Source organism: Brassica rapa, chromosome A02, assembly GCF_000309985.2.
Source record: "Brassica rapa cultivar Chiifu-401-42 chromosome A02, CAAS_Brap_v3.01, whole genome shotgun sequence".
In the NCBI taxonomy this organism is placed as follows: domain Eukaryota; kingdom Viridiplantae; phylum Streptophyta; class Magnoliopsida; order Brassicales; family Brassicaceae; genus Brassica; species Brassica rapa.
The window spans coordinates 4950856-4973111 of record NC_024796.2 but is presented as its reverse complement, the minus strand read 5'-3'; the positions used below and the strand labels follow the sequence as shown (position 1 = coordinate 4973111).

General features: G+C 31.9%; 3 protein-coding genes and 1 long non-coding RNA gene across 8 annotated transcripts; 1 reads left to right on the top strand and 3 right to left on the bottom strand.

The window, feature by feature from the left end:
* Positions 1-231: 231 nt before the first annotated feature.
* Positions 232-3127, top strand: LOC103851495. Of its 5 annotated transcripts, none has more exons than XM_033285139.1 (9): positions 232-314; positions 775-839; positions 1074-1568; positions 1627-1786; positions 1856-2138; positions 2254-2326; positions 2417-2507; positions 2594-2673; positions 2756-3127. In XM_033285139.1, the coding sequence occupies exons 2-9, from the start codon at positions 777-779 to the stop codon at positions 2951-2953; spliced, it is 1443 nt and encodes a 480-aa protein (XP_033141030.1). In that variant the 5' UTR covers positions 232-314; positions 775-776; the 3' UTR covers positions 2954-3127. The 5 variants fall into 5 exon arrangements, with proteins under 5 accessions (XP_033141030.1, XP_009126592.1, XP_009126595.1 ...); XM_009128344.3 differs by lacking the exon at positions 232-314 and adding an exon at positions 332-477; XM_009128347.3 differs by lacking the exon at positions 232-314 and adding an exon at positions 334-665 and having other exon boundaries at positions 1077-1568.
* LOC103851496 (protein disulfide isomerase-like 1-4) lies at positions 3112-7749 on the bottom strand. The gene is made up of 10 exons (XM_009128349.3): positions 6150-7749; positions 4923-5218; positions 4721-4839; positions 4560-4640; positions 4340-4429; positions 4186-4260; positions 4051-4119; positions 3761-3976; positions 3623-3682; positions 3112-3531 (listed from the first exon to the last, which is right to left on the bottom strand). Exons 1-10 carry the CDS (start codon positions 6695-6697, stop codon positions 3319-3321), a joined length of 1767 nt encoding a protein of 588 aa, XP_009126597.2. The 5' UTR covers positions 6698-7749; the 3' UTR covers positions 3112-3318.
* Positions 7750-7990: 241 nt separating this feature from the next.
* On the bottom strand, positions 7991-15604 carry LOC103851493 (probable aquaporin PIP2-4). The gene is made up of 4 exons (XM_009128343.3): positions 9673-15604; positions 9197-9347; positions 8759-9044; positions 7991-8659 (listed from the first exon to the last, which is right to left on the bottom strand). The coding sequence occupies exons 1-4, from the start codon at positions 9971-9973 to the stop codon at positions 8546-8548; spliced, it is 852 nt and encodes a 283-aa protein (XP_009126591.2). The 5' UTR covers positions 9974-15604; the 3' UTR covers positions 7991-8545.
* Positions 15605-20651: 5047 nt separating this feature from the next.
* Positions 20652-22227, bottom strand: LOC103851492. The gene is made up of 2 exons (XR_629781.3): positions 21136-22227; positions 20652-21043 (listed from the first exon to the last, which is right to left on the bottom strand). It is a non-coding gene; the product is annotated as an uncharacterized LOC103851492 (long non-coding RNA).
* Positions 22228-22256: the final 29 nt, after the last annotated feature.

Genomic DNA, 22256 nt, shown 5'->3' with positions numbered 1-22256 from the left:
AATCAAACGTAGGATATAAAGACTAGTAGTATAAATTTTCACGCATTATCTAAATTAATACTAAACATATTTGTTCTTTCTATATAATGGCAAATATTTGTAGCCAGTAATTTGCAGAAAAATGTTATTTTCTTCACATTATCACATTTAATAAGATTTATAAGCCCAACACTGGTGACTATCCAGAAACAAATTTGAGAATTTACATCAAAATGGCATAAAAATAAAACAGGAAATACTCGTACTGCTTTAAACAAACAAAATAGTATGAAAATGAGGATGAAGTGGGCAAATCTTTAGAGAACAGCAGTGAGGTAGGCCCCCATCTTTCTCTCTCTCTCTACATGAGAATCATGCTTTTCTCTCTCCTTCCTCATTCTTCTTCCAATTTTCCACTATCTAGTCTTGCCCATGACTATAAGCACCAATCTCGAGAAGATAAAAGAAACAGCATCCCTCCCTCTCTCTTGTTTCAAAGTTAGTTTCTTTTTGGAGTGTTCTGTTTTAAGGGACGTTTCTTTTGTTTCTTGTACTTGTGGGTTTTTGTTTCTACTTGCTGCTGGTAGTGTGTCTAGTCACGCTTTTTCTTCTAACTAACTGTGGAAGCTTGTGACTACTCTGTCATTATTCTTCTGAGCTCTTGTCTGTTTTGTTCTATTGTTAAGGTTTCTCTTCCTCTCTCACACTGCTTTTGTTTGGTGAATAATAATTTTGAGTTTTTGTTAGAATATTAAAAGGTTTGTCTGAAATTCAATCTCTCCTTGTTTGTTATAGTGATGGCTACTGAGGAGAAGCCTCTTGATTCAACCCATGGTGACTTTGCCACTTCTTCAAATCAGGTACATACAACATATGTATATGTATGCAAATATGAATTTTTGAATGAATTAGACATGTCTATAAGAAAAAATTGTGGTTTTGATGATGAGAGCCTTTTTTTGTTTTAATTGCTTGATATGTACAAAATTAGTAATTTTGGAGCAGATCAAATTGTTATGGGAACCTTAGTGTCTGATCAAATTGATAAGTTCTAATAGAACTCTTTTGTTACTTTCATCTTTGTTCTTAACAAGAAGGCAGAAGGATCATATGCTATAACAGAAGGGACTTCTACAAATGTTCAACAATGGAGGAGAAAGAACCTATCTTTGCAGATACCCTCAAGAACAACTGGTCTCTCCCCTGAAGACTCAGTTGTAATCAAAATGCCTCCAACTCCTAGTCCAACTCCAAGAAGAGTGAACTTCTCTTTGACTTCAACTTCTCCTGGTCCTGGTCCTACTTCTTCTAATGTTCCTCCCAGGGGAAAATCATCCCTGAAGAATCTAATCCCAAAAGCTGGCTTCAAACCAAAAACCTCTCATACCGATATCGAAAAGGGACAAGGGGATGTTGTATATTCTCCTTCTGCATTACAGGAGAAGGCTTCAATATCAAGGTCACTATCACTCTCAAAGCTGTTCACCCCTAGGATCAAGAGAACTTCATCTCTACCTGTGACTCCCATTGTTCTTTCAAAGTCAGAGTCAGCTCATGGAGGAAGCAGTGCTGCTCCTCATACTCCAAGTGTAAGCTCTCTTTTTGTATGGTATACTATCGTTTAGGTACTTATACTTGGTGTTGCAGAGCAAAGGAAGGGTGCAGATAGCTAGATCTCTCTCTGTGCCTGTTAATGACAAGGAGGCAAGCTTAAAGAGAATGGACTCATTCTTCAGAGTGATTCCTTCCACTCCTCGTGTTAAAGAAGGAGACGTTTTCTCAAATGCATCAGAAGCTGGTAATACCGGTAAGTAAGTTCATGGTTCTAATCGGTTTTATAATTATATGTTTATTCACTGTAAATCTATTGAAACAGAAACATGTGAAGCTGATGGAGAAGACATACCTGAGGAAGAAGCAGTGTGTAGGATTTGTTTGGTGGATCTCTGTGAAGGAGGAGAGACTTTGAAAATGGAGTGTAGTTGCAAAGGAGAACTTGCTCTTGCCCACAAAGACTGTGCTCTTAAATGGTTCACCATAAAGGGTAACAAAACCTGCGAGGTGTGTAAACAAGAAGTCAAGAACTTACCTGTGACTCTCTTACGGATCCAAAGCATGCGACTTTCTGGTGTTCATCAGATTGATGTCACTGGTTACAGGTAATAAAAAAAAATACTATCATTCTTGTCCATAGTTTCTGCGAGAAGTTAGAACTTTATAGAGTGTTCAAACATTCTAAACTTTCTAATTGGTTAAATGGTTATTTATTTACAGAGTTTGGCAGGAGATCCCGGTTCTTGTAATCATCAGCATGCTTGCTTACTTCTGCTTCCTTGAGCAGCTCCTGGTAATCCATCTCTACTGTTTTATATAAACAACAATAATCATCAGGATTTAGACATTCATACACAGATTAACAGTAAGTTTCATTTTGCAGGTTGAGAAAATGGGTACGAGTGCAATAGCGATATCACTACCATTTTCTTGTATTCTTGGTCTTCTTGCATCCATGACCGCATCAACCATGGGTATGTACCTTTTTGAACAAAACTTTTTCAATGTGCTTCCTCCTATTATCTGATATGTTTTTGGTTATGGATTGAATGTTGTGCAGTGATGAGAAGATTTGTGTGGATATACGCATCAGTCCAGTTTGCTTTGGTGGTTCTCTTCGCCCATGTATTCTATTCCGTGGTTAGTACTCTTCACCGCTTCTCTTCTATAGACGCAAAGTTGTTGTTGTTGTTATAATTAAGATCACTTGGTTTGTAAACAGGTGGAGTTGCAACCGGTTCTTTCAGTTCTTCTGTCAACATTTGCTGGATTTGGTGTCTGCATATGCGGAAGTTCAGTGATGGTTGAGTTTGTTAGATGGAAACGTAGATGGCGAGCCAGAAGCCTAGATCAGCAGCAGCTGAACCATGCTCAGACGCTGGATGCAACAACCTCTCAGCATCATCCAAATGCCTCGTAGTAGGCAAAGATGAAGCTCATTTAGTTATACAGTAGTTGGTTAAATGTTTGTGGTATGGTTTGTATAAGAAAAAGAAAAGTGGAAAGACTCTTCTTTTGTTTGTCTTTGCCTTCTTTACATTATTGTAAGTTTACAACTTTCCCAATCTCTAGAAATGAAAGGTTTGCAGTAGTATTGGATTTTTATTAATTTGGTTTGTGTTACCACACCTACTTCAGTGTATGACAGTTCTATAAGCTGGCCTTTGAAACCAGATTCAAGAGTTGAGATTGTCTTTAAGTCAAACTAAATATAACCTGATCATGCAGTATAACTTTAAGGAGATGTATTTATCTATAACTCATACCCTTTTGCTTAGCTTGGGATCACAATTCGTCCTTGGAATCACTTTCAGTACTCTTTGTGGTGGTGCTCTCAAGCTTTCCTTTGGTCTCAGTAGTTTCTACTTTTGGTGTGGACTCGGCAGCTGTAGGAGATTCAGTTGATGCAGCAGGCTTCTCAAGTTTGAACGGAATCGTTGCGTGTTTCCTCAAAAACTTGTAAAATGCAACCACAGTGCGGTCTGCATCTACCGTTATCTGCTCCACATACAAACAAAGGAAAGACAATTCTTTGTTTTAGAGGGAGTTTAAGAACACAAAACCGTTGAAGCCAAGAAGCAGAACTTACCGGTTCTGAGGAGGTCTTGTTTCCTGCAGGGAAGAAGAGAACTGTAGGGAATCCTTCAGCCTGCAAACAATTTTATGTCAAAACCAGATAAAGAAATCAACTCTTGAGGCTTTGAAGCTTGGAAGGCTTTCAATGTACCTTTGCCTTGGGATGTTCATTGGTTGTTCCATCCATCTTGGCTATAACAACAGAATCAATGCTTCTTAAATGTTTAGCAAGCTTGTTATACATTGGTTCCAGGGCTTGGCAATGCCCACACCATGGTGCATAGACCTCAAGAAGAACATCCTTAGACTCGTCCAGGACAATTTCATCAAAGTTATCTCCAACCACGATTTTCACATCTCCATCATTCTGTATGCACCAAAAAGTTAAGTCCATTGTTACATGAATGATAAAGAAAGAGACAGCTTTCTTTCTTTCTTTACCTTTTCAGGAATGGGGTCTGACTTATAGAAAGGCTTTAACTTGTCGCTCAAGAACTCTTCCCCAAATATCTGCAAAGAAATTACATTTTTAAACAAACAATCTATAGCCAGTAAAAAAAAACTTCAAAGAAGTACCTTAATTTTATCTGACTTGATTTCGCCTTCGAAGTAGTGTTTTTGAGGATCTTCATTTCCTGTGAAGGCAACAAGCTAGACACACCAAAAGGATGTATAAATATCAAATGTGCAACTCTTTCAAGCCTATAAGTAACAAAAGAAAATGACTTACTTTAGGAGCATTGCTACTAGATACACCAAAGTATTCAGCAACTGGCTTCCCATAATCCTCGTTATCCACATCCACAGATACAAATATGAGCTGTTGCAACAAGCAAAGGCTTCTTAGAAGTAACCTTAGCCATCGTTGCCCCCAAAATATCATATATATTCTTGATGTGAAGAAACAAAGCATATCAAAATAAATTTAAGAGTACATATGTTCCTCCTACCTTTCCTTTAAATAATGTTGCTGCTTCTTCAAACTCTTGAAGAACCTTTTCAGAGCCGTTTTCAGTTGCAAACAACAACAACTGCAAAGAGAACATATATGTTCTATTCATGTAAGTAAATTCACTAAGCCATCTTCAAATTTAAGAAACATTTGACACACCTGCTTCTTGATTGCACTCTCAAAAATTTCCTGGGAGCTCTCTGGGGTGAAAACAGTGACCAAAGGAAGCTTGTTGGCGGACACAAAACTAACTAGACCAGACTTAACAAACTCCCCATCTGCAGATTCATAATCACCAAAAAAAATATATAAACAAAACAACACTAAATCAAATGACATAGTAAAGGTTTAAAGAACCAACCAAAATGGCTAATCTTCTCTTCTTCTCTCTTAACTAGGACAAGAGCAGGCCGTTTAGACTCCGGATCAATATGAAACATCTTGGCCACATCAGGGTTCACTGTTTGGTAGAAGTTCACATCGTCTTCAGCTTTGGAAGCAGCAGCAAGCTGATCGTGCTCAACACCAACCAAAGAGTTCAAGTAACCCAAGACGACTTTGTTCCCAGAAGTCAACACTTTCTCAGCATCATCTAACGTCGTCAAGTTATACACACTTGGACCTATCTTCTTCTTCACCCACGTCACTATTGTCTCTCTAAATTCACAAAGCAGTAAGCTTTTTCAGTAACCCTTACTCCCTTAGCTTTAAACAAATCCAACAAACGCCACAGTAATACAACTCACACTAAAGATTTGAACTTTCAATACAATTCACACTGAAGATTTGAACCCTTTTAAATTAATTCAACCAAAAAAGATTTTTTTACAATGACTGTAGCTTGAGCTTTAAATTTGAGCCAAAGGATCTAGTTTTACATCAAAAACAGAGGAGACTTATAAGCGAGAACCATGTTTCCATTGCCTAACCATATAGTACTAAAGATTTAAACTTTTAAATCAAATCACACCAAACATTCAAACTTTCAATAAAATTCACACTAAAGATTCAAACTTTCAATAAAATTCACACTAAAGATTCAAACTCTCAATACAAATTACACTAAAGATTTGAACTTTCAATACAAATTACACTAAAGATTCAACCTTTCAATACAAAAACACTAAAGATTTGAGCTTTGCATACAAAATCACACTCAAGATTTGAATTATCAATACAAAAACACTAAATATTTGAGCTTTCAATACAATTCACACTAAAGAGTTGAACTTATAATACAAATTCACACTAAAGATTTGAATTTTCAATAGAAATCACACTAAAGATTCAAACTTTCAATACAACTCACACTAAAGATTTGAACTTATAATACAAATTCACACTAAAGATTTGAATTTTCTATAGAAATCACACTAAAGATTCAAACTTTCAATACAACTCACACTAAAGATTTGAACTTTAGTTTCACTTACTTGGTCTTGCCTCCAGTGTAAGATTTGAACTTTCAATACAAATCACATTAAAAATTTGAAGTTTCAATTCAATTCACACTAAAGATTCGAACTTTGACTACAAATCACAATAAAGATTTAAACTTTTTAGTTTCAAAATCGAGATCATGACTTACTTGGTCCTTCCACCAGTGTAAAGCTTGTGCTCGCCATCTACGAAGAAGAGAATAGTCGGGAAGCCCTGAACACTATACTGATGAGCGAGCTCGTTCTCCACCGTAGCATCAATCTTAGCCAAAACGACGCCGTCCCCTTTAAGCTCCGTCGCGGCTGCTGCGTACTCGGGAGCAAGAGACTGGCAATGACCACACCACGGCGCGTAGAACTCAACCATGACGTACTCGTTGTTCTCGATCACGTCTGTGAAGTTACGCTCCTTGACGACCACGACGTCTTTCTCGTCGACATCCGACAACGGGAACGGATCAGAATCTTGGTTGCTTACATCGGAGAAATGTTCTCCGTCTTCTTCTTCGTCGTCATCGTCCTCTCCTCCTTCGAAGTCGTCGGTAAGTGGCTTAGCGGGAGCTTTGACTTCTTCGGTGAGGTCTTCGAGGAAGCTGAGATCCTCCTCGTCGTCTACGTCGGCGGAGAGAGAAGGAGAAACGGCGGAGAAGATGAGAAGAGCGGTGAGAGAGAGGAGGAGGAAAACGCGGGACGCCATTTTGTTTTAGTGCGAAACTCTGATCGATCACACTGAGAAGACAAGACGAAGGTGGTTTCTTAAGTTGACTGTAACGTCGTCGTTTTCGTTGGAGTTGAGTTTATTACGGCAAGTACTTATTTCGTTGACCACGTTTAATGGGCTCTCTACCAGAATTTAGTAACTGAATCCAAACTGAATAATATTTTTTTCTGACAGCAACTAAATTTTATTTAAGGGGTTTACATTTAATTTATAAATGCATGAAGGAGTATTAACGGAATATTACTAAAACGATTGATTTTAAAGTTTATTCTATAGTTTTTAATAATCAGCATGATTTATTGGCCCTCGTTTTTGGGTTCGACTGATGGAAATTTACTTCCTTATGTATCTGCTTCTACGTTAGATGTCTTTGAAAAGGTGAAGAGGAAAACGATGGCAAGTTTTGTTGGTGGTTTATTGTCAGCGAGAGATATCTTGGGTGAAAAAAAATCGTAAGCTGATATGGAGAGAAAGCAGATAGGTTTGAATAAGCTGGACCATGAACAAGTCTGCTTCCTGCAATGGACACACATATAAGCAATGAGAAAGGTATGTCATGTTTTTCTTCTCTGCGATATCTGTTAATGTTTGGTTTGGTTTTGTTTGTTGTATGTGTGTGTTTGTGGGTTTTATCTGTTTAATAGATGAGATAGTTCATAGTTTTTTTTTTCGTCTATTGAGATAGTTCATAGTTGTTGCTTGATTTTTTTTGTGCACCAAACTCTTATATTAAATTAAACATCTGACAAGTTTGAACGGTTACAATCAGAGATAAACTCGACAGCTAAACAACAAATTAAAATTACTACAGCGATACGAGTGGCAAAAGTGTTAAAAGAGTGAAAATACCGGTAAACATGCTTCACTTGAAAAGCTGAAACTGATGTTCTCAAGAATATACTAACGTGGGGATAAGGATCGGCGAAAAAAGACCCTAATAAAAGGGTTTGAAGATGGTCGGCCACCACCAACACTGGTGATAAGGGGCTCGCCTTTGTTTCAGTGATTAGAGACCATAGAAACAATGGAGGAGGAGAGTGTCTGAGGTTCCCAATGGAACTGTGTCGAAGGTGGAAAAAATTGTATGATTGTACAATGAATAACAAAAGAAGAAAGGGTCTTTCGAATGAGTGAAGAAAAGTCATGAAAACCAATTTGGTTAATGCAGTTATTTTTGTTTGTTTGTTGATTTTCACTCTTTTGTGGAATCTCCCTCGAATCATTTTGATTGACATTGTTTATATATGGTCTATATATAGATCAAATAAGTTATAAATTTGTGACACTCTTCTTGTGTTTGTATACTTTATTCATATCTATTGATTCTCAAGAAATTAGGATAACCTCATTGGTAATCTCTTTAGTAAAGTTCTTATAATTAAATTAAGAGAAATTACTTATAATAACTCTAATCATACATGTAATGACTAAACTAACTCTTATAATTTTATAATTACTAGAATAACACACTATCCAGCAAAGTTACACAAACACCTTTGTTCATTCATTTATTCATCCAACTTTTTGTTACTTGAAATTTAAAATAACAAATGATACAAGTAGCTTACAAATGAAATTAACGTTAACTCTACTCAATGAAAAAAAAGGGAAATTGAGATTTATCTTAAAGCAACATTAATTAAAACCAGGTTTGCGACCAATGGGAAAATTCCAAGAAATTATAAAAACAGAACATATAAATAAATAAAAGATACAGGTAGCTTACGCTTCTTTTTTTTGAACTTTAGGTAGCTTACGCTTAATACAGGTAATCATCATCATTTTATGAAAGATTAACTTGTGGCTTAATTCAAACAATTCAAGTTAAGCAGAGCTCCTAAAGGAGCCAAGAGATTTAATTCCAGCCGCTCGTAGAACAAACTGATGGTATAACGCAGCCGCCGCTGCTCCGATCATCGGTCCCACCCAAAATATCCACTGCTCAAATAAATAAGATAAAATAATTAAACATCATTAATTTCATTTGTATTTTAACTGATAGAAAAACGTATCCATATAAAAAGGTTAATGACGTACTTGGTCGTCCCAGGCCTTTTCTTGGTTGTAGATAACTGCGGCTCCGAAGCTACGGGCCGGGTTGATTCCAGTTCCGGTGATGGGGATGGTGGCTAAATGAACCATGAAGACGGCAAAACCAATGGGAAGTGGCGCCAAAACAGGAATATGAGAGTCACGTGCACTTCGCTTCGGGTCGGTGGCCGAGAAGACGGTGTAGACAAGGACAAATGTTCCGATGATCTCGGCACCTAGTCCGGTACCTTTGTTGTAGCCTTCCGCAAGCTGGTTGGCTCCACCTCCATATCTAGTGTTATTAACAATTTTGTTAGTTAATAAAAATCGTAATCATATATTAAAGCGATATCTAGACGGTTTGACTGGCTGATGCTTAGACAAAATAATAATTGATCGGCTCTTTTAAAATCTGGACGCATGAGTGTTGAGACATGATGGAACCTGTTGTAGTAAGAACTTTGGAACGCTTTAACCAGACCGCAACCGCAGATGGCACCAAGGCACTGAGCCACAATGTATAACACTGTCCTCACCAATGACACTTTTCGAGCTAAGAACAGTCCGAACGTCACAGCCGGATTTATATGACCACCTATAAAACACCAACGACACAAATAAATTAAATAATCAACTTAAAATGTAAGGTTGATCTTGATTTAGATAAGCCGACCCGAAGTTACTCATACCGAACTTATCTAAAACTAATTCAAACTGAACAGGAAAATATATATGATAACCTAAAAGTGATATGTATTCGACAAAACACTGAAATTAAAACTGTACCAAAGAGATCTATATAAATTTATGTCAATACAATTAATATATTTTGATGTATTTGCTGTATAAACTATATCATATTTCTCTTTATTTGTTATGTGACAATCTATGTACCGTGACTGGAGCGTTAGTATACGTACCGGAGATACCGGCGGTACAGTAAACGAGAACAAAGATCATTCCACCGAAAGCCCACGCAATCCCCAATATCCCAACACCGCCGCAGTCAGCTCCTCCGGCGCTTGCGTCGGTCTGAGCTTTGTACCCGATTACGGTGAGGATTGAGACGTAAAGGAAGAGAAGTGTAGCCACAAACTCAGCTATGACCGCTCTATAGAGCGACCACTTCCCAAGCTCCTCCATGTCAAACAATGGGGCCGGGGGTGGATCCTGGTAATCCCTCGCTGCTCTTCCCTCTTGCACCTCCAAGTCCTTCGCCATGGCCAAAGATGATGATGAGAGGGAGAGAGAAAGATAAATGAGTTTTAGTGTTTGTTGTAGCTCTTGGGTTTAATTGTGTGTGTATATATACGCAGACTGTGCAAAGGTTCGGCATAAGTACATCATAAGACAGATCATTTTTGTGGTTATATAATCATGTGTACAGTTAAGTATATATTATATAATATTATAAATAATTATGGATGGAATCATATCAAATCCGTATATGCCTCAAATGAGCTGGTGGTATATTTATGCGGAACATCTCAAATTTGCTATCACTTTGTAAATGTTATGAAGGAATGATTTTCATAATTGCATGCAGCATTATGTTTTAACTTTCTGAGTTTTGATATTAATTGGTTTATATATCAACATTCGTTTATGTTTTTTATAAACTAGGTATGTTGGATTTAATTTCAGTCTGGTCGTATTTGGGGGATTGGTTAGGGGCATTTAATGGCTAAACTCCTATTGGAATATCATATAACAAAAACCAATGTTTTTAAGAACCATTCTAAAACTTGGATAATCTTAGACTTCCGTATCTTATTTCATAGCAATTGTTGACTTTGATTCTTTTCCATTTGTAATCAACTTGTCACATGTTTTGATAATGAAATCTTCTCTATAGCATTATTGGTTTTATAGTGGTTTCCATGGTCCATAGACGTCTTGGTATTGACGATAAATTCATTAAGATTTGTATACAGCTATGATGATTCACTATACAATCACAATGACCACTGCAAACTATACCAAAACTAACCATAGAAGTTATAATGGACAATAACTGGCTTAAAATATCAGACAACCGCCAACATATTTGCTGGACGTTACATTTTGATGAGACCTACAAAACATCCGAAAGTGACTTAAGTAGCTACTCAACAGATGCAAACAAAGTTTAAACAAAGAATAGTTAATGACGTTGAATTACATAAAGGAAATAAACCCTGGATTACCACGAGGGAACTATTGTTGAAGAATGACTACCTTTGATAATGACAAGTTGCTTACATGCCATTATTATTTTTCACGTTAAATAACCAAGGTGTTCGAAATCAATTAAAATCCAGTAAAACCATAAACCAAATTCTTTATGAGATTTTTGTTGATGGTTTTGTAGTTTATTCTCCACACGAACACTCACCAACGAGAAATCATCGCATTCTTTCTATTCCTATATTGTAACTTGCACAACTTATATTTCTTTATTTTTCCTTGCTCTGAGCTTCTAATTTCATTGATACATTACATACTAAAAAATAAGGAAGCAAATCTTCGTTTTTTTAACGTGTGATTAATTATAATATTACAACGATGAGAAATATTACATAAACGAATTTAGAGCCGGTAATTCTACCATCATATGAGAATGCACGTCTGACTGCATCACTCCGAGTCTCTTTATGAGATTTATGTTCGATGATACGTCATGCACCATGCTAAATACCTCTTGTAATTTTTTTCTCCATAATATGTATAATTTGCGTTTTCTAGGATTTGAACTTCAGACCTCATGGTATAGAATCATTAATGGACCATTAGTTAAACCACTGGACTAAGGGCTTCCACAAACAAATCCTCGTTAAACACAAAAAAATTTCTTCAAGTAAACAAATTAGTCGAGACTGTACAAAAATACATTCATATATTCCTCTATCTCCAGAGTCTCCACTAATCTTTTTTTTTTTTGAAAAAACCACTAATCTATGTTGATAAAAATAAATAAATACAAAGAGAAAAAAAATTTTACATCAAAAATTAAGGGCAGACATACATTTTTAATAAAACATTATATAATCTAGTTTTTTTTTTGCTTAAAGGCGTTCAAATATAAAAAGAAAAAAAACTTGTTTTTTTCAAAAAGAAAGGAAACTAGGGACAAAGATTTTTTTCTAAACATATACGGACATTAAGATAGTTAAACTTTTTGTATCCATAATCACAAACGGACATTTATTACCTTTTAAAATTATACAAGATAGTTTTCACAATTAATATAGCTTCATTTTTAGTACCTTTGTCTATATTATCCCTAGTTAATTTTATTGAAACTACTATTGAAGAATCTTGAACTGCAAAAGTTAAAAAATAGATAGCCAAAATTAAATTAAAAATAAAATGTAAAACAGATTTCATATCTTTTTTTTATAAGACAAAGAATTCAAACCTAGCAACATCCCTAATATATTAATTGGAGAGCATAACAACATTTTTTATAATAACGTGTCATCACTACGATAATTTTTGGAATCTTTAGAAAAATTAGTTGGTTCATCTGAATTTATATTATATTTTTTATTAAACTAAATATAAAATTGATTAGTAGTGTACACAAAACATTTTTATTTATTTCCTTAAATAAAAATTACGGAATTATCTAATATGATTAACATATATATGATAATTAATAATTTTCAATAATAAATATTTGATATCAATTTTTGTATTTTTCATCATTTTTGTTTAATTTTATATGCTTAAAATAAACTAAACAATCACATTAATCATATAATAAAAAATTATATTTTTTCTTATATGTTATATTTTGAATTTTTTTAAATGACTATAAGTTACTAATATTGTTAAAACTCTGACATTAATAAATTTGTGATGAGTAGTTTAATTTTTTTTGTTATAACAAGATACAAATGATCATAAAATCATATGAAAATTAAACTATATACTATATAAAAATACATAAATATGTTAATTTCAAAATTTTCATTGCAAACATATTGAGACCTTAATATTTTAGTTTTGAAGTTTTATTGAATTTTTTTAAATAATTATAAATTACTAAAATTATTAATAATTTCACCCTGAAAATTTTGTGATTAGTGGTTTAATTTTGGGGGTAAAAAAATATACAAATGTTAATAAAATTATATGAGTATGAAGCCTCAATTAATAAGTATCCATATTAATATATACTATATATATATATATATATTTGTTCATATAATTTAAATTTAATTATATAATATATAAAATAAATCTAATAATTTTATTTATTTATTTACCAATAAAAATATTGTTAAAAAACAAGAAATATTATTTTGATTTATGTTATTATTATAATTTAATTATATACATAAAAATTACTCACTTTTCTATTATTCAATATATTTATTATTTCAAGACATGTAATAAACACAAAATAAATAATAATATATAAAATTGATTTGTATATATAATATTTTCCGCATCTTCATGTTGCGTAAGGCGTAGATCTTCACCTAGTTTGGTATATTATAAGTACATTTTTTGAATTATATAATTACGGATGGAAGACACAGAGGTGTCTTAAAATTGTATGATTATTGGAAGATAAATTTGTTTTAAGTCGTCCAACTAACCTTCCATTTAGACATTATATTGTGTTTGCATAAACTAAGTTGGACCCTTAATTAAATATTTTCAATTGCAATGTCAAATTTCATCTCGTTATTTATTTTTCTTTATCCAATCCCTTATATATTAATTGAGAAACATTTAAAAAGTTATAACCTGTATTTTGTACTAATTAAAAAACGTCTTTGCTTATGTGTCAGTTAATTAGGCTATTAATTTTGCTTACGTGTCACCATATGAATCAATTGAAAAATTTGTTTGTCCAAATCCAATTGCTAGGGAATGTAATATTTAAGGGAGGTGTAAGTGTATAATATGTATACGAAATGTGAAATATGATATACGCTAACAAACATAAACTATAGGTGAGCATAAAAAGAGAACATAAATTGCGACTGATTTACTCGATCATAAGAACATGGCGATTGATAAACAATACTGACGTTGGGAAAATAAAAGATGAAAAGCAATACTCTAGCGTAACAAGTTGATAAACAATACTCGGCCATACAAAGTTGACACCCAAAACTATGATGATAACTTATACATCCGAACAAGTTGACAAACAAACAAAACCTGACACCTTCTTCTGTTAGTATATAGTAACAATTATAATAGTTAATTTCTCATGAAAATTTTCAACATAAAACCTTGGTAGCCATTGTAGTTATGATATTACAGTTCTGTATAACGGAGAATTGAAAAACAGAAGAAAGTGTCTGGTTTTGTTGAACCCGAACAAAATTGAAAAAGAATTGGTAGGTATAGAATATAAATTTTCCTAAACCAGCAAATCAAAGAGATTTACTTTTATTTATGTATAAATGATGTTTTCCTTTTTAGATCAAACAATTCAATAATACTAACTTAATAATCTTATAGTTAAAAATCGAATAACATAGACTTGGTACACAAATCGGAATGATCAAAATATAGAAAATTTATATTTAATATGCAAAACTTTGGCAGCAAGGCTATAAGTCTATAACCTAATAGCTATCTTTTATATATTAATAGAAAAACATTAAAAAAGATGTAACATGTAGTTTGTAATAATTAATTTTTTTTATTAATTATCACTTAATTAAGATGTCAATCAATTTTATGTGACAACTTAAGGATACAATTAAAAAAACTGTTAGTCCAAAATCGATTAGGGGATTCACTAGGGATATAATATAAACAGCTACGAGTTATTATTGGCTTCACTCCGTAGGATAAACCACTAGGTTCACCAACCAATAGTAGTTGGCTATTTTATATTTGATATCTTTAAAAAAAAAGAAACAAAATAATAAGGAATTTAATTTATATTATATTTTAAAAATAAAAAAATAAAAAACCTAAAAATACTAATAATTGCAAAAAAATAATAATATCGTTAACACAGTCAGTACAATACTAAACTCTAAACCCTAAATTCTAAACCGTAAACCCTTGGATAAATCCTAAAACTTGGGTAAATCCTAAAATTTTGGATAAATCTTAAACCCTAAAAACATTAAAAATGAAATCCTAATAACATTAAACCCTAACTCTAATCACTAAACCCTAAACTCTTGGATAAACCATGAACCCTTGAATAAATGATAAATTCTAGGGTTTATGGTTTATCCAAGGATTTAGGGTTCAGTGTTATTAACATTTAGTTTTAAATATTTATGTTTTAGGGTTTAGAATTTACCCCAAAGTTTAGGGTTTATCAAAGAGTTTAGAATTTAGGGTTTATGGTTTACTATTGTGCTGACAGCATTATCAATATTAGTTTATTAATTGTTTTTGTAATTATTACTATTTTTAAGTTTTTTTATATCTTTATTTAAAAGATATATTATAAATTAATTTCTTTATTGTTTTTTTTTCTTTTTTAAAGATATCAAATATTAAATAATCAACTACTATTGGTTGGTGAACCCAAGAATAACTCAACCGCTACTTAGAAGATACGTATATTATTAAGAAATAAAAAAATTAATGTTTACAGACTATACTTATTTTATCGATATGATCTTAAGACGTTAATTTAAATAATTGGTTATTTTTAAATAAAGATTTGCAATGACATACATATTGTAAACCTACATTCAGCATTGTATTCCAATCCTCTATATATTATATATTATTTGAGAAACATTACAACTTCTTTTTGTAGCCACGTGTCATCCCTAGGATGATTCTTAGAATCATTAGAAAATATGTTGATTTATCTAATTATATAATAATTTTTTTATTAAACTAACCATAAATTCATTATTAATGTTCTTTATGATTTCCTTAAATAAAAATTACGGAATTGCCTAATGTGGCTAAAGTATATATGGCAATTAATGATTTTGAATAATAAAGATTTGATAAAAAAAAAATAGTGTATCTTCTATCGTATTTGTTTAATTTCAAACTATTAAAATAAATTAAACAACCACAATAACCATATAATAAAAATTTATATTTTTCTGTATATTTTATATTTTGAATTTTTAAAATTGACTATAAATTACTAAAACTGTTAAAAGTCTCACATTCAAATTTTGTGATCCATGTTTAAAATTTTTGTTAGGACAAAATACAAATGATTACAAAATCATATAAGTAAAAAGTCTAATTTAAATAATTATTAAGATTAATATATATATATCTTTTTAAATTAAATTATAAACCATATCAAATACATAAATATTTTAGTTTCAAAATTTAATCTGAACATTTTTTTTTGATAAAAGATTTGAATGAACATTGACAACTTAATTTTAAAAAAAAATATAAATTACTAAAACTATTAATCCCATGAATATTTTGTTATCATTAATTTAAAGTTTTTACTATAAAAAAGACAAATGATCAAAAAATCATATGAGTAGAAATCATCATTTAATAGACATTAATATTAAAAATATAATATGTATGTTAATATCATTTAAAATTTAATTACATATTCTATCAAATAGAAAAAAAATATTGTTTGGATTAATAAAATTGATTTAATTATATGTTCGCACCAATTTAATTATATATGTAATTGTTAATGACTTTTAATTATTTAATATATATTTATTATTTCATGTAAAAATATATAATATATATAATTATTTATATATATAATGTTTATCCCGCGCAAGGCGCGGGTCTTAACCTAGTATTCTGTTAAACTAGTCCAACATGTTCCATTAAATGAAAGTTATCTAGAAATAATTGAATTCACGTCTAACAAGATGATCAAACTATATACAATGGCTGAACCATCCCTAGTGTCATTAATTAATTATGTGGTCCAACTAAGATGACTTGGATATTAAACTCAAACATAATTTAAGATATATTTATATATGCACGTTTTTATTACAAATATTAATCATTTTTAACTGTAAGTTATATTAATCTTGTATTCATATATGTGACATTAATGTGGAAGAGATATCTTAGAATATTATTTACTATTTACTATACATATCTAAATAGAGTTCCACACTAAAAATACTCTCTCTGTTCCTTATAGATCCATTTTTTAGAAAAAAAATTTGTTTTCAAAAAATACATTTTTTACATTTTCAATACATTAATTAATAAAAAATTATGTTTTTCAAAAAATACAATTGTGTTTAATAAAATTTCATTGATTAAAAGTTATTAAGAATTGTTAATTAAGAAAAACAATGTATTGGAAAATACGATTTTAAATATTTTTTAATAATTATGAAAAAACTATAACATGGATTTTTAGGAACGGTGGGAGTATTAGGAAATGACAATATTGTAATGGTTATGTAACTAATAAGCATATGAAGAATGCCATATTTCGGGTATTGCATTTTAGCGCACAAGCATTTTCTGCATTTAACGTTTTGTCGGTGAACACAGTCTCATCCCACCTACTTTTTAGGGCCTGACTGGTTTAACCGCAGCGGTTGCGGTTGCGGTTGCGGGAGTTTGCGGATGCGGGTGGTTGCGGTTTCTAGCGGTTTTAAGAGATTTGTACGACTGGTTATGCGGTTAGAAATTTGTGCGTTTGCGGGATACTTATGACTGGTTAACTACCAAATGCAGCAGCAGTTAAATAATAAATTAACAATATTTACATTTTATACAATTATAAAAATATCAAAAATAATAATATTATAATAAATATAAAATTTATATTTAGAAAGTTATAGTTTAAATTTTTTAAAAATATAGAAAATATTTTATTTTAAAGTTTTATAATATTAATTAAAATTTAATTGATATATTTTAGCATTTTTATAATTTCAGTTTAATTTTTTTATTGAATTTTTTTATTTTTGTATTTATATTGTTTTGGAAAAAAAATAATTTTTTTTTATCCTCCCGCAAACGCCCGCAACCGCAAACGCTAGCTGGAACCAGCTTTTGAATTTATGAGGTTCAGAGCGATTTGGAGCGATTTGGAGCGGTTTAGAGCGGTTTGAGCGATTGTTGCAAAACGCCAGCAACCGCTACCAACCGCAAAAGCTGCGTTTGCGGGTGGTAGCGGGAAAACCAGTCATACCCTTAATCAATGATTTTAGTAGCTTATCGACTATAAGATGATTTATCAAAAGAATTCTGGTTTCTAATTTTTTGGATTTTATTCTGGTTTCTAATTTGATAGTAGAAGATTTCGACAACTATAAAAGAATATAATAAGAAACTAAAGACAATATTAAAATTGAGAAAGTAACTAATAAAACCTCAATTTAACACTCAGTTATCAAAAGTTAGATTTGAAAACTGAGGAAACTGTTTTTTTTTTTCTAAAACACCAAATGCTTATACGATAAGAATGAGATCTCCTGACATGCAATATCCGGACAAACGTTGAACCTGTTATTATATGTTACAATTGCCAGACAATTTCTTCTGTACATAGGAGCATTATCTCACATTGATTTGATCCTGATTTTTCCAAATATTCAATTAACGTTGGACTTACATGCTTGATGCATGCATATATTATATATCTAGTTATATATAGGCTCCGAATGGTAACTGCGGTTTGAGCTGTGCGGGACAAGCAGTTTAACTGTGGTGCGGTTTTAACAGTTATAAAAATGTATAGATATATGGTATATGTAAAGATTTTTGTTACTGTTAATTGCGACGCGGATCGGGACGTTTCGTAACATTCGAAGCCTATAATGTATTGTCATAATCTAACTGTTACATAAATAAAATACTAAGGGTAGAGTACGTCAACGTTAGTAAGCTTGATATCAACGTCCAATAAACTTTATTATAATAAACTAGGGTCGATCCGCCCTACGGGTGGGATATATATATATATATATATTAAACATTAGTTGAATTGGTATATCATATATTTAATATGTATTTGTATTATATGAAATACATATTAGTTTGATTTTTACATGTTTTGGTAACAGCAGACGACTAATAAAACTATACAGTCATATATATATTATTCTTGTTTGCTTATAGTTATGTATTTTTTTGAATATTTGAGTGTTGATCGTAGGAAGAAATTCTTATGGGTTTTGTAACTAATTATTGACTTTTTCGTAAATATTATGGATGAAATTTAAAAATGATTATTGATTAATATACATGTCCTTATATCAGAAGATGCGATGTACACTTTTTCACCTAGCAATATTATGGGTGTACAATCTATTAATATTATTTTATATTTTTCTACATATGTGAGAATAATTTTTAGTATATCGATTATATATCTACTGAGAATTAGATGTATTGTAATTTAAAAATGTTATAGAAAATCCGACCTTGATTTATGGCCAAACCGATAAATTTGGTGATTCGGCATATAATCCGATTTGAATTTTAGAAAAAAATCATGATTTAAAAACCTGGTAAAATCCACACAAAAAAATCATTACAACCCGAAGCCCAACTACTGGTTAAGCCAATACATAACATTTAATTATTATTTTTAATGGGTTTTATTAACTAATACAATATTATATAAAAAATTAATTAATTTAGTAACTCGCAATTTTTTTGGTGTCGACTCGATAACCCAGTAACTCGGTAAGTTGTTCAGTTCAGTATCCGGATCAGGTTTCAAAACAATGGTTATAAAAGATGTTGTGGAGTGATTTTTTTTGTTAACAATAAAGATATAGTGATTCGGATGAGCAGAGAATGATTCAATTGTTGTTGTCTTAGAATTGTAGTCTTTTTACAACACGTTTATGGTCTTTGGAACTATGCTTTACGGAGCCCATATTTTGAATTTATTTGACTGTCTATATTTTGTTGCTGGATGAGGTGTGGGTTTTTATGGATTTGTGCTGATGTATAATAATTGATATTATGATATGGTTAGAGTTGTGATGTTTTTGATATGGGGTGCTATATAACTGGCTTTATTGGTTTGTTATGTATGGAGTCAATTGATTGTACGTGATTGTATAACAAAATATAGATTGTAATGTGTTCATTAAGTATGAGGGTGACATGTGTTTGACCTGGTATGGATTTATGGAACCTTCCTTTGGTATAATGTGCGCATTCTTGCCTCACTGATGAGTTGTTAGATATACTGAACTCTTTTTAGCACTTACTATTCTGAAAGTCTCTTAGTTCAGTTACTGTGACGGCCACTATGTCTAATTTTCTTTCCTCCTTAGTCGTAATCTCACTGTCGTGCCCACACCCATCCCCCATCTGCTCACTTCCTCGAATGTTACGTACTTGAAAAGGCCAACTGCAATGTTCTTGTTATTGTTAAAACAACAATGTGTATATCGCCGATGCTACGGCTCAGTTGTTTATGCTTTCACAGTTTATACAACTTCACTTTCAAGCGCTTTTAAATTATCTGTTTAGGTCATGTATTTGTGTGTCTTTGTTGTGCATTTATTTCAGTTTGTTCTGCCTTTATTCAAGGCTTAAAGCACTGCTTACTTGTTTTTTTCTCATGTTTTTAGGCTGCGGCCTAGTATGTTGCTGTGCATACTGTGTGACAGTGTTTGGAAAGAGATGTTGCCTACAGTGGTGGCCCTGTGGGCCTAAATTTTGTATCCTCACATCAACTGTGAAACGTGTGCTCTCTGATTCTAATTATAATATTATATCTTCTCATGCTCTGCAAACAGTTGCAGGAGAATAAGATAGAGAAGAAGAAGAAGAAAAATAAAAACTGTCTAAAAGACCACGAAATCAAATGCACAAAGCATGGAGACTTTTAAGGATAAGAACGTTCAGAGTCTTAGGCCAGTCTCTTTACTCAGAAACTAAGGTAGAAAGTAAAAACTTGCAAAATACTGATCATCCTCGAACTAAAAATCTTTTGATGTATAATATTCTCAGAAATAACTTTGTAGTTAAGACATAGCAACCTTTGTATTAAATAAGTAACTAATCTTTTTTATTAGCTTGTAGATTAGAAAAGATAGTTTTTGATTCTGCATAGATCTTTCAAGAACACACACACATATAACAAAGGCAAAAAAGAAACAGAGGACATAACAGAGAATAAAACATAATACGGAGAAATTGGACTGAAGCAGCCACTTATTTACTCTGAGCATTATTACTGTGACTGAAGCAGAACCTTCATAAGAAAAAGAGAGAGTAACATCTATACTAAACTTCCTCAAGACGGAAATCCAAAACTCTTTCAAAATGCCAAAAAGCTTAAAGTCTATAAGAACTGTGAAGGAGCTTAAAAAGCTCTCTTTTTTTCTCACTTCTTCTTGATCTTTGATTTTCTTGCAATATCTTTGCCAAATGTCCCTGAAGGCACAATAACACACACACACACACACACACTTCAATCCCAGCGAAGAGGAAACAAAATCTAAAAAGGGAGAAAGCGATATGTGAACCTCGAGCCACTCGTCAAGTGATGCGTACGTAGACCTTTGTTCCTACTTCCACCTTTGATACCTTTTTGGTTTTCTGGTAACAGAGGGTATGCACAAAAGCTTGATACGCTGCGTTTCATTTAAGACAGGTGTCGGCCGGACATCACTTGAATTGTTGCGCTGGCATCTGATGTGTACACCCTGGGAGTGATTCAAACTGTATTTTATATACAAAGATAACCATGCTTGAAGTGGGCTATATAATATTTGAAGCATTGCAATTCTGGTTTTAGTAAATCAACGATTATATAATTCTCAATGACATTGGAACTAGCGAGAGAAATGACATCACTAATCAGTGCCGGTCCGGATCAATTTGGCGCCTAAAGCACAACCATAAAATTATGCTCCATAAATATAACTAATTTACTGTATTTTTAATATATAATCAACTACATATTATTAGAACTTAATTAGTATACAAAAATAAATATAAACACACAAACAATTCTTGCAAAATCATTTGATCAATTTTGAATAACCATGTTGCTGTGAGCTTGAATTATTATTCCATTGACAATTCAATTAATTGATTCTTAGTTCTATTTTAGCATTTTTATAACAAAAATTGTATATTATAGCAATACATATGATCAAAATCACCTTAAAATTAACACCAATTAGTTTTAAAAAAAATATTAACACCAATTTCATTTGAGAAATGTCTCACAGAATATCAGAACATAGTTTATGATATTTTGCTTTAAGATTTTTGAATTTTTTAAATAATTATAAAGATCTACAGAAAAATAAAGTAACAGAGTAAAGGTGGTACATTGGAGATTGGGAGAACCAAAAAAAAAATATCTCCTTTAAAAATAATTAGGATTTTAAGTAGTTATATAATTTATTAATAATATATCATCTAATGACTAATATAGTTTTGTAATAAAAGTAACTAGGTGTTTTGCCCGCGATGCGGGCTTAAACATTTTCATAAATTTTTGAAAAGTTCTTTGTATACTATACTAGTTATATTGTGTTTTCCAAAAAGAATTCTTGCGATCAATTTAGTATCATCTATGCATTGTCTACTCTCGAATATATAAATATATATATTTCTGAACAATTAAATATTAAAA